This window comes from Octopus sinensis, linkage group LG5 (genome assembly GCF_006345805.1).
Source record: "Octopus sinensis linkage group LG5, ASM634580v1, whole genome shotgun sequence".
Classification (NCBI taxonomy): Eukaryota; Metazoa; Mollusca; class Cephalopoda; order Octopoda; family Octopodidae; genus Octopus; species Octopus sinensis.
In genome coordinates, this window is record NC_043001.1 from 118,631,240 (window position 1) to 118,645,279 (window position 14,040).

The following is a 14,040-nucleotide window of genomic DNA, read 5'->3' on the forward strand; positions in this document are numbered from 1 at the left end:
GTTGAAGGAAAAAGGCAACGAAACATTGTTATCTCCCTTCGTGATTTGTTTGACGTACAAGACCAACAACTGGACCTTTACGTGGTCGCTCAAAATGCTAGAAATAGCAGCTAAGTCTTCCTCAACTCACATTTCACCTTTTAAAAAAAAGAAAAGATGCATTAAGCAAAATCTACGAGGAGCATTCCTGAAGTTTTTGAGGCTTCTTTTAGCAGAAGCAGTTATAACTGTTCTAGATTACTGCAATTTTAGAAGTTAGCATATCTTTATTTCGTTTATCATTACATGTCTGATAGCTGACATGTCAACTTTTGTTATTCCAGATTGAATGAGATGGCTGTAACAGCATTTTGAACACATCATACTAAGCACTGCTCGTCACAGCTGACTATAATGTGCAGAATGCAGTCAGGACATTTGGGAGCTTGTTATGCAATAAAGTTTTGTATTAGACTGGGCAAAATCTTTACATATATTTATGAAATGCTCCAGCCTATTTGTGGATCAACTTTTTTGCTAGCATAAGAAGTTCAAGGATAGCAGAGAGTAAGTGTGAAAGGGAGAGGAACATCAGTGCTGGTTGAGAAAATTGGTAATTTTCTGGATGACATTGTGTGTCTATAAAGACGATAAACATCCAATTTGGAGTTGGTGTAGCAACTATACACACAACTATTCACGATGATGTGAACTTGCGCCAAATTTGTGCAAATTTTGTTCCCAAGGTGCTCAGTGATTAGCATCCTAGCAACCATCTATTTGACAGAGATGAGTGTCAAAACTGTCCCTTACCCTCCTTATAGTCCAGACCTTACTTCCTGTGACTTTTGCTTGTATCCCAAGCTGAAGGAGAACCACACAAGTAGTCTACTTTGAAGTTGAAGGACACCTTCACTTTGGAGTACTTCAATGGGGGGGGGGGCTTCACAAAGTGGCTGGAGTGCTACAACAAGTGAATTGAAGTCAGAGGATCCGACTTTGAAGAAGATTAGAGTTTTGTACTATTTTGAAATTGATAAATGTTTCTCCTGAAAGTGTCTGAAAACTTATGGAATGCACTTCATAGTCCCTCATTTACAAAAGAACATGGTCACAACTAGAACATCTTTGATCATAGATCCGCTTGATTAGAGTTGACACAGGGGTTAAACAACAACAACAACTGCCATGAGACAAACCAAAAAGTGTACCTCTGTATGGTTACACAAACTGCTAGAAATAATAGCCAAACCTTTTTCAAATTAATTTTTTGTCTGAAAAAAAGAAATGGTAATTTATATTTGATTACAATGAAATCTTTGTTAGAATTTCATTTAAATATAGGAATCATTGTAGGAACATAAACTGACCGTAGTAATTGACTGCTATTTTATTTTAAGTGCTCTAAATACCATGAAAAAGATGGGATGTTATGAATGGAATCTCTGTTGGATTCTGACAATATAGCTAAAAAAACAGTAAGCTTTGTGGGGAACTTTGGCCCAACATTTCAAAGTAACAAAATATTTGTGTCTTCCTCATTGTTTACATTTGCATTTGCATTGTCCTAGCCTCTGAGAAAGAGATACAGGCAATGTGACATTTATTGATTCAAATTCACCTTTTGTATTGCACTATGATCAGAATGCTTAATCTTGATTGTTCTTTAGTCTCAGGCAAGCTCTAATAAGATCCTCTTGTCTTTTATTATTGAAACATTGTTTAATACTACATTATCCAATGTATTCTTTTATTGCATTTTAAAGATAATAGGTGTAATTTGAGGAAGATTTACCTGCTATTTCTAGCATAAATCTTCCTCCCTGAATTATTGTTAATAGTGTTTCTAATACCATTATTCTCGTTTTTAGCCTCAGATAAGTCCTGACCAAACAGACCTTTTCTCATCATGGCCATTCCATCTCTTTTTCAAGACATTGAATGCAAGGCTACAAATATCTAATGTCTTCATACATTCTTTTATGATGGTTAAATGTAATTTGAGGGAAATTTGGCTGTTATGTTTAGGAAGTGGAGCAGTTGTATAAAGGCTCCTTCAGTAGTTCATATGGAATATATTCTGTAATAGACGGGGGGTAAATATCAAAGGAAATTTTTTTTTGCTTCTAAAGTTATTAAACTGTGGATAATTACTGAAATAGACCATGAAAATGCAAACAGCCTGGCTGGTTATGGCTAGAATGCATTTGATCATAGGTTTGTTTAATCAGGGCTGATCTTAAACTTATTAGCACCAATTCCCATCTCTGTAAATTTGACTTGGTTATTATTAAGAGAGAGGATTAGCTTTAGAGTGGTCCACTGATAAAACTTTTACAGTATTAGACAAAATGTCACAAGGCATTTGTTCAGGCTCTTTATATTTTGATGCCAAAATCTCACAAAGGCCAACTTTGCTTTTCTTACTTCTGGGGTCAATAGAATAAAGTACCAGTCAAGTACTGGGGTCAATTTAATCGATTAACTCCTATCCCCAAATTTGAAACCTTGTGGCTGTGTTAAAAAACATTATTATTGACAGAATTGTTTTGACCATCAAACAAAATACTTAGTAGTATTTGTTCTAGCTCTTTGCATTCTGAGTTCAAATCCTGCTGACGTTAACTTTGCCGTTTCTCTTTAAGTACCAGACTAGACATGGGGGGTTGATGCAAACTTGCTTGATTTCTGGCCTTGTGCCTATGTAAGAAATTATATTGACTTTTCTTTCAGTGCCACTACAAATCTTTGATTTATCTTTTGTTTTTTATTTCTTTTTCAGCTCAATGCTAAACAATAAACAATACTAGATAACATTTATTTCAAATTTATTCACAAGTGTACTACTTTGTGCTCGGAGGTGCTGTTCTTCTCTACTAAAAATGTCTCGCTATGATGTAGAGAAGTTCCATCCACCCCCAGACCCTGAACTGATTTGCTGTATCTGCCAGTGTGTACTCGACAATGCAAAAGAAAGCCCATGTCGCCATGTCTTCTGTAAAGTGTGCATAGAGCAGTGGCTGGAGGATCACAACAGTTGTCCAACATGTCGTACGTGGTTGAGTAAGCATGACCTTCAGAATGTGCTGCCCCTTGTTCAAAACATGATCAATAAATTGGCCATGTACTGTGACTTCCGTAATAATGGCTGTGATGAGAAAATTATACTGGAGATGTATGATGCGCACATTCAGAAGTGTGACTTCAAACTATTGCAGTGTCCCTACCCCGGTTGCAATTCAACTGTATTACATAAGGACCTTTCCAAACATATGAATGAACTGTGCACTTTCCGGGAGGTAACCTGCAACAGAGGTTGTTATTTAAAAATCCCAATTAATGAAGTACCTGTCCATGACTGCCTTTCTTCTTTAAAGAAAAAATCAGAAAGTAAGTGGGTTTTTAAAATTTTTTCTTTTTTTCTTTTTTTCCTCATTTTTCCAAAATATAAAATCAAAGTATGTGCCACCAATTTCATGCTCATGTGTCTGAACCTACTTTAAAGCACCTTTTTGTGGTTCTCATATCTTTAGTTTGTCTATCAGGCAACACAGATTCTGCTCCTACTTTCTAGTTAGCTGTAGGAATGGCATCCTGCTTTGAAAATAAATGTGTCCAATAAAATACAAACCTCATCAATGCTAACATGGAAAAATTAATGTAAAACAGCCGTAACTTATAAAGATGTATTTAATTAAGGAGTAGAAGGAGCCTGTGGAGAGAGAAAAGTAGTGAAAGCTAATCTCAGGATGCTCATAAAGGATGTTTTCAGGAAATTTATGAAGGAGTTGACAAGTAGCAAGACTCTGTGCTGGAGCAGATATGTCTGACTCATGCCAACATGTGGGGGGGGGATGTATGCAAAATAATAATGAGAAGGAATAAGTTGACAAAAGTAGTAGAATGCTTGAGTGAATTACGTATAGGACTTAGATTTGTCCCATTGTGTTCTGAGTTCAAATTTGTATTGGAAACTTCTTCACTCTTCATCCGTCTATTATTGGTTTAAAATTTTGGCTCAAGGCCAGTAATTTCAAGAGAGGGTGTAAGTCAATTACATTGACTCCAGTGATACATATCATATTTATATATAATCATACATATATGCTAGCATGGAAAGCGGACGCTAAATGATGATGATGATGATGATGATATATACATATATATATAATCATATATATATATTCATATATATATATATATATATATATATGTACATTATATATGTAGCTGTCAGGATGGCTGAGCGGTCTAAGGCACCAGGACGTAGAGTATTCTGGTCCACGAACGTGGGCATGGGTTCGTGTCCCACTTCTGACAGAAATCTTTATATGTACATTATATATATATATATATATCATTATATATATATCAAAACAGTCATTCTCTAATTGTGGAGGGAACCTGTGGAATGGGTAGACTAGGAAGTCATGGGGTGAAGTGGTGAGAAAGAATCTTCAGACATTGGGCCTCACGGAGATCACAAGAGACCGAGACTTCTGGTAGTTTGATGTGCTTCAGATGAGATGTCTAGCTAGGTAAAATCGTGGCCATCCATGCATACAGGCATGTCTTCTACATCTTTCTCTCAGTTGAGTGATTCTAGTCTTGCAGGTTTGTGGGTGCTGGTGCCATGTAAAAGCCTTTGCATCAGAGCCATGTAAAAGTACCTGTGCTGGTGCCATGTAAAATCCTTGGGCTAGTACCACATTAAAAGCACCCAGTACATTCATTAGGAAGGGCATCCAGCTGTAGAAACCATGCCAAAACAGACAAATGGAACCCGGACAGCTCTCCAGCTTGCCAGCTCCTTTCAAACCATTCAGCTCATGTCAACCTGGAAAATGGACATTAAACAATGATGGTGATTTATATATATATATATATTGATGTAGATATAGATATGTTAAGGTGTGGTGGCCTAGTGATTTAGTGTGCTGCACTCATGATTGCAAGATCATCATCATCATCATCATCATCGTTTAGCGTCCGCTTTCCATGCTAGCATGGGTTGGACGGGTCAACTGGGGTCTGTGAAGCTGGAAGGCTTCGTCAGGCCCAGTCAGATCTGGCAGTGTTTCTACGGCTGGATGCCCTTCCTAACGCCAACCACTCCGCGAGTGTAGTGGGTGTTTTTTACGTGCCACCTGCACAGGTGCCAGACAGAGCTGGCGAACGGATGGTGCTTTTACGTGTCACCGGCACGGAGCCAGGCGATGCTGGCAACGGACACGAACGGATGGTGCTTTTATGTGCCACCGACACGGGGCCAGACAGAGCTGGCAACCGGCCACGAACGGACGGTGCTTTTACGTGTCACCGGCACGGGGGCCAGCCGAGGCTGGCAACGGATGCGAACGGATGGTGCTTTTACGTGCCACCGACACGGTTGCCAGACAGAGCTGGCAAACGGCCAGCTATATATATATATATGTACATTATATATGTAGCTGTCAGGATGGCCGAGCGGTCTAATGCACCAGGACGTAGAGTATTCTGGTCCACGAACGTGGGCGTGGGTTCGTGTCCCACTTCTGACAGAAATCTTTATATGTACATTATATATATATATATATATATCCTTATATATATATCAAAACTGTCATTCTCTAATTGTGGAGGGAACCTGTGGAATGGGTAGACTAGGAAGTCATGGGGTGAAGTGGTGAGAAAGAATCTTCAGACATTGGGCCTCACAGAGATCACAAGAGACCGAGACTTCTGGTAGTTTGCTGTGCTTCAGATGAGATGTCTAGCTAAGTAAAATCGTGGCCATCCATGCATACAGGCATGTCTTCTACATCTTTCTCTCAGTTGAGTGATTCTAGTCTTGCAGGTTTGTGGGTGCTGGTGCCATGTAAAAGCCTTTGCATCAGCGCCATGTAAAAGTACCTGTGCTGGTGCCATGTAAAATCCTTGGGCTAGTACCACATTAAAAGCACCCAGTACATTCATTAGGAAGGGCATCCAGCTGTAGAAACCATGCCAAAACAGACAAATGGAACCCGGACAGCTCTCCAGCTGGCCAGCTCCTTTCAAACCATCCAGCCCATATCAACCTGGAAAATGGACATAAAACAATGATGGTGATTTATATATATATATATATATATATATATATATATATTGATGTAGATATAGATATGTTAAGGTGTGGTGGCCTAGTGATTTAGTGTGCTGCACTCATGATGGCAAGATAGTGTTTTCAATTCCCAAACCAGGTTGTGTTATGTTCTTGACCAAAAACACTTGATTTCATGTTGCTCCGGTCCATTCAGCTATAAATGGATAACTCCGTAATGGACTGACATTCTGTTGGCCTGGTCACATAGCCAGCTGGGTGGCAACATTTGAAAGCTACAATGATGCAAGGAACACATTGTGACCAGTTGTGTATAACAACTTCTGATGTGGATACAGTAATATAGATAGACAGACTGACAAATAGACAGACAGACAGACAGACTTGTAAGACAAAGGCCCCTTGGCTGGGAGAGAGAGAGAGAGGGAGGGAGAGAGGGAGGTGGCTTTGTAACTGTTGAGAGGTTAAAGCATAATAAAGGGATAGAGATAAGTGTCTTACTATAGAGGAGATATTTGGCTATATAGGAAAAGAAAGGATAGGAAAGTGAGATAGGGAGAAAGATAGAGACAAACGGAGTGAGGGAGAGAGAGAAATAGATGGTGTTGGAGATGTATTGGGGGGGGGGACATACAAGATACAGTGGGGGTGGATGTAAGTGGTACAAAGGAGATAGAGGGGTATTGTTTCATAAGAGTCTAAGGGGAGATGCTTAGGAATGGAGAAGATGTGATTGTAGCAAGTGATGGTGAGAAATTGGAGTGACTGGTGGGGGTAGTAGATATGTGAGGGAGAGTGGAGGGGTCTGCAGCAGGTGGTGATCATGGGTAGGGGAAAGAGGTGTTGGGAAGATTGGTTTTGGAGGAGTCTTGACAGGAGACAGATTGTGTATGTGTGGTGGGCATGGCTGTAAAGGACCTGCCTGTATGGTCACAATTTGATTTAGCTTGGTGTGTCTTCTCAAGCCCAGCAAATTGCCAGTTGTCTCGGTCTCTTCTTATCTCCTCTGTGAGGCTCAGCTGAGGACCGTTTCTCATCACTATGTCCTACTGAGACTGGTGCCACATCAAAGCACCCAGTACATTCTGTAAAGTGGTTGGCGTTGGGAAGGGCATTCAGTTGCAGAAACCATGCCAAAGCAGACAAAGGAGCCTGGTGAGCTCCTCTAGCTTATCAGCTCCTATCAAACTGTCCAACCCATACCAGCATGGAAAGCAGATGTTAAATGGTGATGATGGTGATTAGTAATAACATTTTTACTTTGTTGAAAACTCATTTCTAGTATATACATTCCATAAATTTATAGGGTGTGATTTATATATGGTGTTCTTGTTCCTACCTATATTCCTTCCTTGCACTTTCAAAAGTAACTTCATGGTGTAGTTATGGTGTAAGCTTGATTCATTAAAAGATTAACTCAAAGATTTCTTTTTTGCACTACAAATTTTATTGTTACTTCACTTTTAAACCATCTTAACTATAAAATGAAATCAAAGATTTGAAGCAGCAATGTGAAAGGATTAGAGAATAATGAGGATGGGAAATGGGAGAAAGGAGAGCCAACAGAATTGAGTGTATTGCTACAATGGTAAAGTTTGACTACTGCTGCTGTTACAGACTTATCCTGGTAACTTCACTCTTTGATGTTTTTACATCAGTGTAAGGAAGCTCATAATTTCAGGAAAATATCTGAAATTATAAAGGTACAATTTTCTTTGCCTCATTTTGAAACAAAGTTGCTACACCTGAAAGAAAAGGACTTTATTGTTTGAGGATATAAGTATAGACAATGAAACAATTTTATGAAGATTTGTAAATTTGTGCATCAATATAGGAGTAAGAAAATGTATAAAATGTGGAATTCCAGATGGCCCCACATTTAGTCTTTATAATTCTTATTGTTACTAGTGTAATCATTCTTAAAAATGATATATAGTAACTTTTGTTAATACTTGAAACATCTATTTTTCTTTCTTTCCATCAAAATGACTACTAACTCATTCATATCATACATATACCTTTACCAATTTTACCATACCAACAAGGCTGGCATGTTGTGTGTAGGACTATATTATCTGCTATATTCTTTTTGTTTTTTAAGGTGTGGGAGATTTGGCTGCTCTCTCTAGCAGTCTCATTGATTACCTCTATTCTGTTTAGAGTAATCATTTTTACACATGGTTACCTTTTTTTACAGCTTGCCACTCAATCATGAAATGCAAGTGGAATTTAAACTAGAGTAGACAGTGTTATGTAACTTACTTTGGGTCACTACATATTATGGAAGTGGTGAGCTTAGAAATTATGATTCGTTCGTTTTATGTCAGTCTTCCTATGCTAGTATGGGTTAGGTGAATTCTATATTATTGAGACATTGTTTTACAGCTTAATGCCTTTCCTGTCTCTATCTATTTTTCAAGTAAGGGATCTCCCATTCCACAAGTTTTCTAATGTGCAGTGCCAGTGAATGATTTATTGGTGGAGAAAGACAACAAATTTCACCACTTTTGTAGCTCAGCAGCTTTTCATGCAAAGTATGTAGAATGTAACCATTCACACACGCACGCTCTCTCTCTGTCTCTATCTGTCTGTCTGTCTCTCTCTCTCTCTCATGCATCTGCGATGAGCTTTGTACAGTTTTTATCTACCAAATTCACTCACAAGGTATTGGCTGGGCTGCAGTAGCAGACACTTCCTAAGGTGCTGCACAGTGAGAAATGACATCAAAACCACAAACTTCTTAACCACACAGTCATGCCTGCACTGTGTAATCGGTAACTCTGTATCATAACCTCATCGTGCACAGACTTTATGCGAAGGTGGTCCACAAAATTCTTAAGGAAAACTTCTTGGTTTACCAAATATAAATTTACTTTCAATTGCATTATGTAACAATATGATAGGGCATAAATATTTGTAATTAAGAAATTAATCATGCATCATTTGTTTTACTTCAGTTTTTATGCCATGCTGGCTTGGGTTGGACCGATACTATTTAGAGCAGTATTTTACAGCTGGATACTTTTCTTATTGCCGACACCTATCAGTTTTTCAAGTAAGGGATTACTTTATTCCTAAACTTGAAAACCACAGGACTATAGGACACACAATATAAACAATACATGACGATTATATATATAGATACATACATACACACACACCGTGTATATATATATATATATATATATATATATAAATTAGAAAAAAACACTTATCAATTTTCTCTGTAAGTTTGGATTTATATTCCCTCAAATAATTATTATATATATATATATATATATATATATATATACACACATACACACACATCATTATATATATATATATATATACATATATACACACACACACACAGAGTATATATATGTATGTATATGTTTGTGTGTGTGTGTGTGTGTATGTTTGTATGACAGGCTTCCATTCAGTTTCTATGCAGTCAGATTGAACTTAATGCCACAGAGTTGCAAAGCAAACTTCTTAGCCAGATCTCCATGGCTGCACCTAATTTCATAAGTTACATGTAAATTAATTGATTTTGATTTAAGATTATCTTTTGTAAAAACATTTCATAACTCCTTTCATCTTTTGAACTTTGCCATGGACCACTGATGATCCCCTTGCACCATGTTGTGTATCATTGTTTTAACCCCACTGCTATTGTTCTTCTTTTCTGAACATGTCTAGTTTATCTTTCAACAATTTGAAAAATTTATCCTAAAATCTCTTATCTGGAAAGTATTTCCACATATATATATATATCTAAATTGTTTTTAATTTTTTTTTTTTTTTCAGAACAACAGAAATTAATTGAAGAATATTTGAAGAAAATAAAAGAATTTATTACACTGAATGATACTTTGAAAAGAAAAGTGGAGAACTTACTTCGGAACTTTGATGACACAAGTCCTCATTCTGTTGAAGGTGTATCTAATTTATTTTCGTCTTCTTATGAAGATGAAGAAGATAACACTTCAATTAACGTCCTTCGAAGAACAGCCGATAATTCGGTCACTAAGTTGTTAGTCATGTGTAATTATCTTGAATTTTACACTGATGCTATCGATCAGATTACAGATGAGATCAACCAACTCCAAGGTGAAACCAGTCCTGTAATAAATTCTGGCTCTACATCTACAACTATTGCAGCAGCCACTGCTGAGCCAACACAAAACTCAGAAGATACAACTGAAAGCAGACAAAATGTAGCAGCCACTTCAGTAGAACCTGACCTACGTGGCAATAATAGCAGTGAGTCGAGACGATTTAGTAGTACAAGGTTTTCTCAGTCGTCTGAGACCTATCTGTCTAATGGTAATCCTGACCAAGATCCTAGTGCCAATGCTGAGTCAGTGTTATCCAACTCAGTTCAGATATATTCTGGAGAGACTGGAAGTGCTACAACTGGTCCTGAAGACTATACAGCAACAGATAGAGAGCTTGAGGTTTCCTATGTGGCAGATTCTGAAGAAGGGAATAATTCTTCTGCTGGTTTTAACTACAATAATGCAAGTGATGATGATGATCTGTTTGATTGGTATGTAGATGAGGAGGAAGTCACTAGTGATGTTTCTTCTTCAATGCATTCCTCTCTTGTTACTAATGTCCCACTGGAATCCACTGCAAATGATGCTACATCTCAACCAGAAAATTTTTTTGATCCAGAATATTGGATTGACACATACTATCCACAATCATCTGACAGAGGTAATGAAGTTCGCACACCAGAGAATGGGGTTGAGTTTGATAATGTCAGTGTAAATGCCACTGATGGAGATTCATACACACATCACTCAGAGGAAAACTATCTCTCATCTAATTATCTTTCATCGCCTTCTGTAACATCTGTACAGTTTTCCCCTTTGGTCTCATCGTCACCACAACACGAGTCTGATAGTGATATGTATGTCTTATTTTCAGATTACAGTGATGATGATGAAGTCAATCATGATATTGAACTGGTATCTGAGAACGAAGTCAGATTCGCCGTGCCGTTAGAGTCTCATTGTGATAATCCTCATTCAGACGACAGTAGGACTATGAGTGATGATGAGGACGAGGGGGATGATGATGATGATGATGAGGATGACGACGACGACGACGATGACAGAAATAATTCGGTTTATCAACTTACTTTCTTGGAAAACCAGAATTCAATACGTGAGGAAAATGATGAAGAAACATCCAGTCCAGCAAATGTGTGTCTGTTTGATCAGCCTGAAGATTCCAGTACTGTGAGAGTTTCTACCACAAACAATTCAAACCTAGACATCAATGAAGTTAGTATAACACATGTTTACTCTTCTGATAATAAATTGTCTGCCCCTAATGAAAGACCCGTGAACCGAGTTTCATCCCAGGTGTCACTTTATCAGCAAAGACACCGTTACTATGACTTCAACTCTGAACCACTTGCTGTCCCCAGTCAACACCATGTCTTACGCTTACTTCAGTCCAATAAAGACTCCATGCGGTTCAGTCAGCATGTGGTGTCAGGTAACACTGAGTCTACTCGTCAAACTCCGGGTGTATCTATAAAAATTGAACCTACATTAGATTTCATACGGGTTTCATCCTCGGATTCAGGAAATATTCAAAAATCAACCCTGACCACCCGAACAGTGTGTGTACCCCTGCATGACATGAACACTTGCAATTCAGATGATGTAAAAGTAATTAGTGAGAGAGTTGTCCAGGCAGATACTACTCTTCAATATCCTTCTTCTCAAAACACATCACGATACAACCAACGCAGGAAAAGGCAAAATTCATCACCTTCTGCTAATAGCTTTCCTTCAAAAGTCCGCCGTGGGCGTGATCACTCAAACTTTTATCCCCAATCCACCTTTACAACTACCATACGAAATCGTGTTAAGTCTCTAAAAAATGAACAGAACACTTCCAATCAACATCTTAAACATCATTTTCCCAATCGGCAGCATGCTTCACAAACTACCACTAGCACTGCTGCTTCCAGTGCAAATATTTCTGCTCCTTCAAACACTGCTGTTATGTCATCATGTCGACCGAGTTCTCGTTACACTACACTTCACTCTAGTTGGCGAGGAACAGAACCTTGTAACAACAACAGAACAAGATGCAATACAAAAAAAACTGCTGCTGCTTGTGAAAGACAAATGACTACACAGACTAATGTCCAAATTAACCAATTAGAAGATAGATCATTGCCTAATGTGAACTCTACTGATGGTACTGTGCTCTTTGGCCTGCCACTGCCAGATCAATTACATTCCCACAGATCTGAGCACACTCTTGACCAAACAGATTCAGACAATGCTAGTTATGAACCATCAGAGAGCTGCTCTGATTCTGAGGTTCCAGAATCTGACAGTAGTTATGAAGTATTAATACCAAAAACTATTTCTCAATTATTAGATGAATATAATTCTGATGAAACGGATGAGAGTTGGTCAGTTGGTATGGACTAAAATTAAATTTTTCAGGAAAAAAAAAATCATCAATTTAAAATGAAAAGTTTTTTAAATCTCTTCCTTCCATATTTAACTTTTATATAATTAATAAAAATCAACTACCCATTTTTGATTTTGACTATTTCTAATTAAAAGTAAATTCTTTTTTAATTTCCTTTGTTTAATTTCATGATTTGTAATGTGTTGATTTTTTTGCCCTCTTTTTTTGTAAAGAGCAAAAAGTTAATCATTTTTATTGTTTTTAAAACTCGTTTGAGACTATATATATTATGAAATACACTATTTGTAGGTTTCAGTTAATTTGGAATATAGAGGTGTAAAATCCTTTGGAAATCTATATCCATCGAAAAAGCCACAAAGATGGTATAGTGAAAAACTTGGGGTAAAAGAGAAAGAATATAAACAACGAGTGTAATTAAAAGCATTAATAATATGACTTTTCCATAATATAATAATATTGGTTTCAACTTTTGGTTTTAGATCAAAATCCTTGCAAAACAAGAAATATTTGGAAGATATTACTAATTAACTTTCATATTACTAATCTTGTGTGTGGAACATAAAAAAAGTCCCTTAAATCATTATAGAAGATTTTAATTTAGATATGAATATTTGATAATGAGATGTTTTGTATTAGGAAACCAAAGGTATCAAGCAGGGTCGGTATCAAAAGGGTTAAATGTTTTCTTGTCATTATAGACTTCTCCTCACCTTAGCAAGCTGTGTGCATATCTTGTCTTTTCAGGTTTACTAATAAATCTAAATATTTCTATTAATGCTGCTGCTTAGGAAGAATATCGAGACACAAGACTCAGATATGATGGTGGAGTGATTCAGTGTTGTTTAGTTTTAGGCCAGCCATGATGTTAATGGCTACATTATCTAATGTTGGGTGCAATTGAAAAAAAATGTTGCTGCTATTTCTAGCAGATTGAATGACCATGTGGAGGTACCTTAATTGGCTCTTGATCAAAGTGCTTGTCTCCTTAGTGATCATCTGGAGGTCAAACCCTGATACTAGCATTTCCTCTTTTCAAACCTGTTGCTGATTGATAACAGTTTGTTTAAATTTTGCAATGAGGGTTATAATTTATGAATTATAACTATATCCACATTAAATTTTGGAATATCACATCTTTTCTCTGCCAGCTTACTCACTCTGCTTTCTCTTTCCTTATTGCTTTATTTTTAATAATGATGTGACGTTTTTAGGAAGAGGATAAAATGAATATAGAAAGATGGAATAAAATTCAGCTAAAAGTGATTCTTACATAGGCACAAAGGCTCAAAGTTTAAGGTAGGGGTATAATCAGTTTATATATTTCTTCATTGGTATTTTAATTTATCAACACTTAGAAGGATGAAAGGCAAAGGTGACTGGCAGAATTTGCACTCAAAATTTAAAAGGCTGTAACTAAATACCACAAAGCATGTTTCTTTAAGCTCTAACAACCCTGCCAATCAACTGTTCTCAAGAATAATGTTAATTTCTCACATTGATGTAAAGTCATGCATTAAATCAATTCCTAG

General features: G+C 37.2%; 1 protein-coding gene across 1 annotated transcript in view; it reads left to right on the top strand.

Annotated features, from left to right (window-relative positions):
- The window catches only part of LOC115211788 (TNF receptor-associated factor family protein DDB_G0272098), a 16,519-nt gene extending 3,897 nt beyond the window's left edge, over positions 1–12,622 (top strand). Inside the window, exons 2-3 of the mRNA XM_029780477.2 lie at positions 2,762–3,369; positions 9,854–12,622. Coding sequence (XP_029636337.1) covers positions 2,862–3,369; positions 9,854–12,507 — 3,162 coding nt within the window. The 5' untranslated portion in view covers positions 2,762–2,861 and the 3' untranslated portion in view covers positions 12,508–12,622. The remainder of the gene's footprint in view (positions 1–2,761; positions 3,370–9,853) is intronic.
- Positions 12,623–14,040: the final 1,418 nt, after the last annotated feature.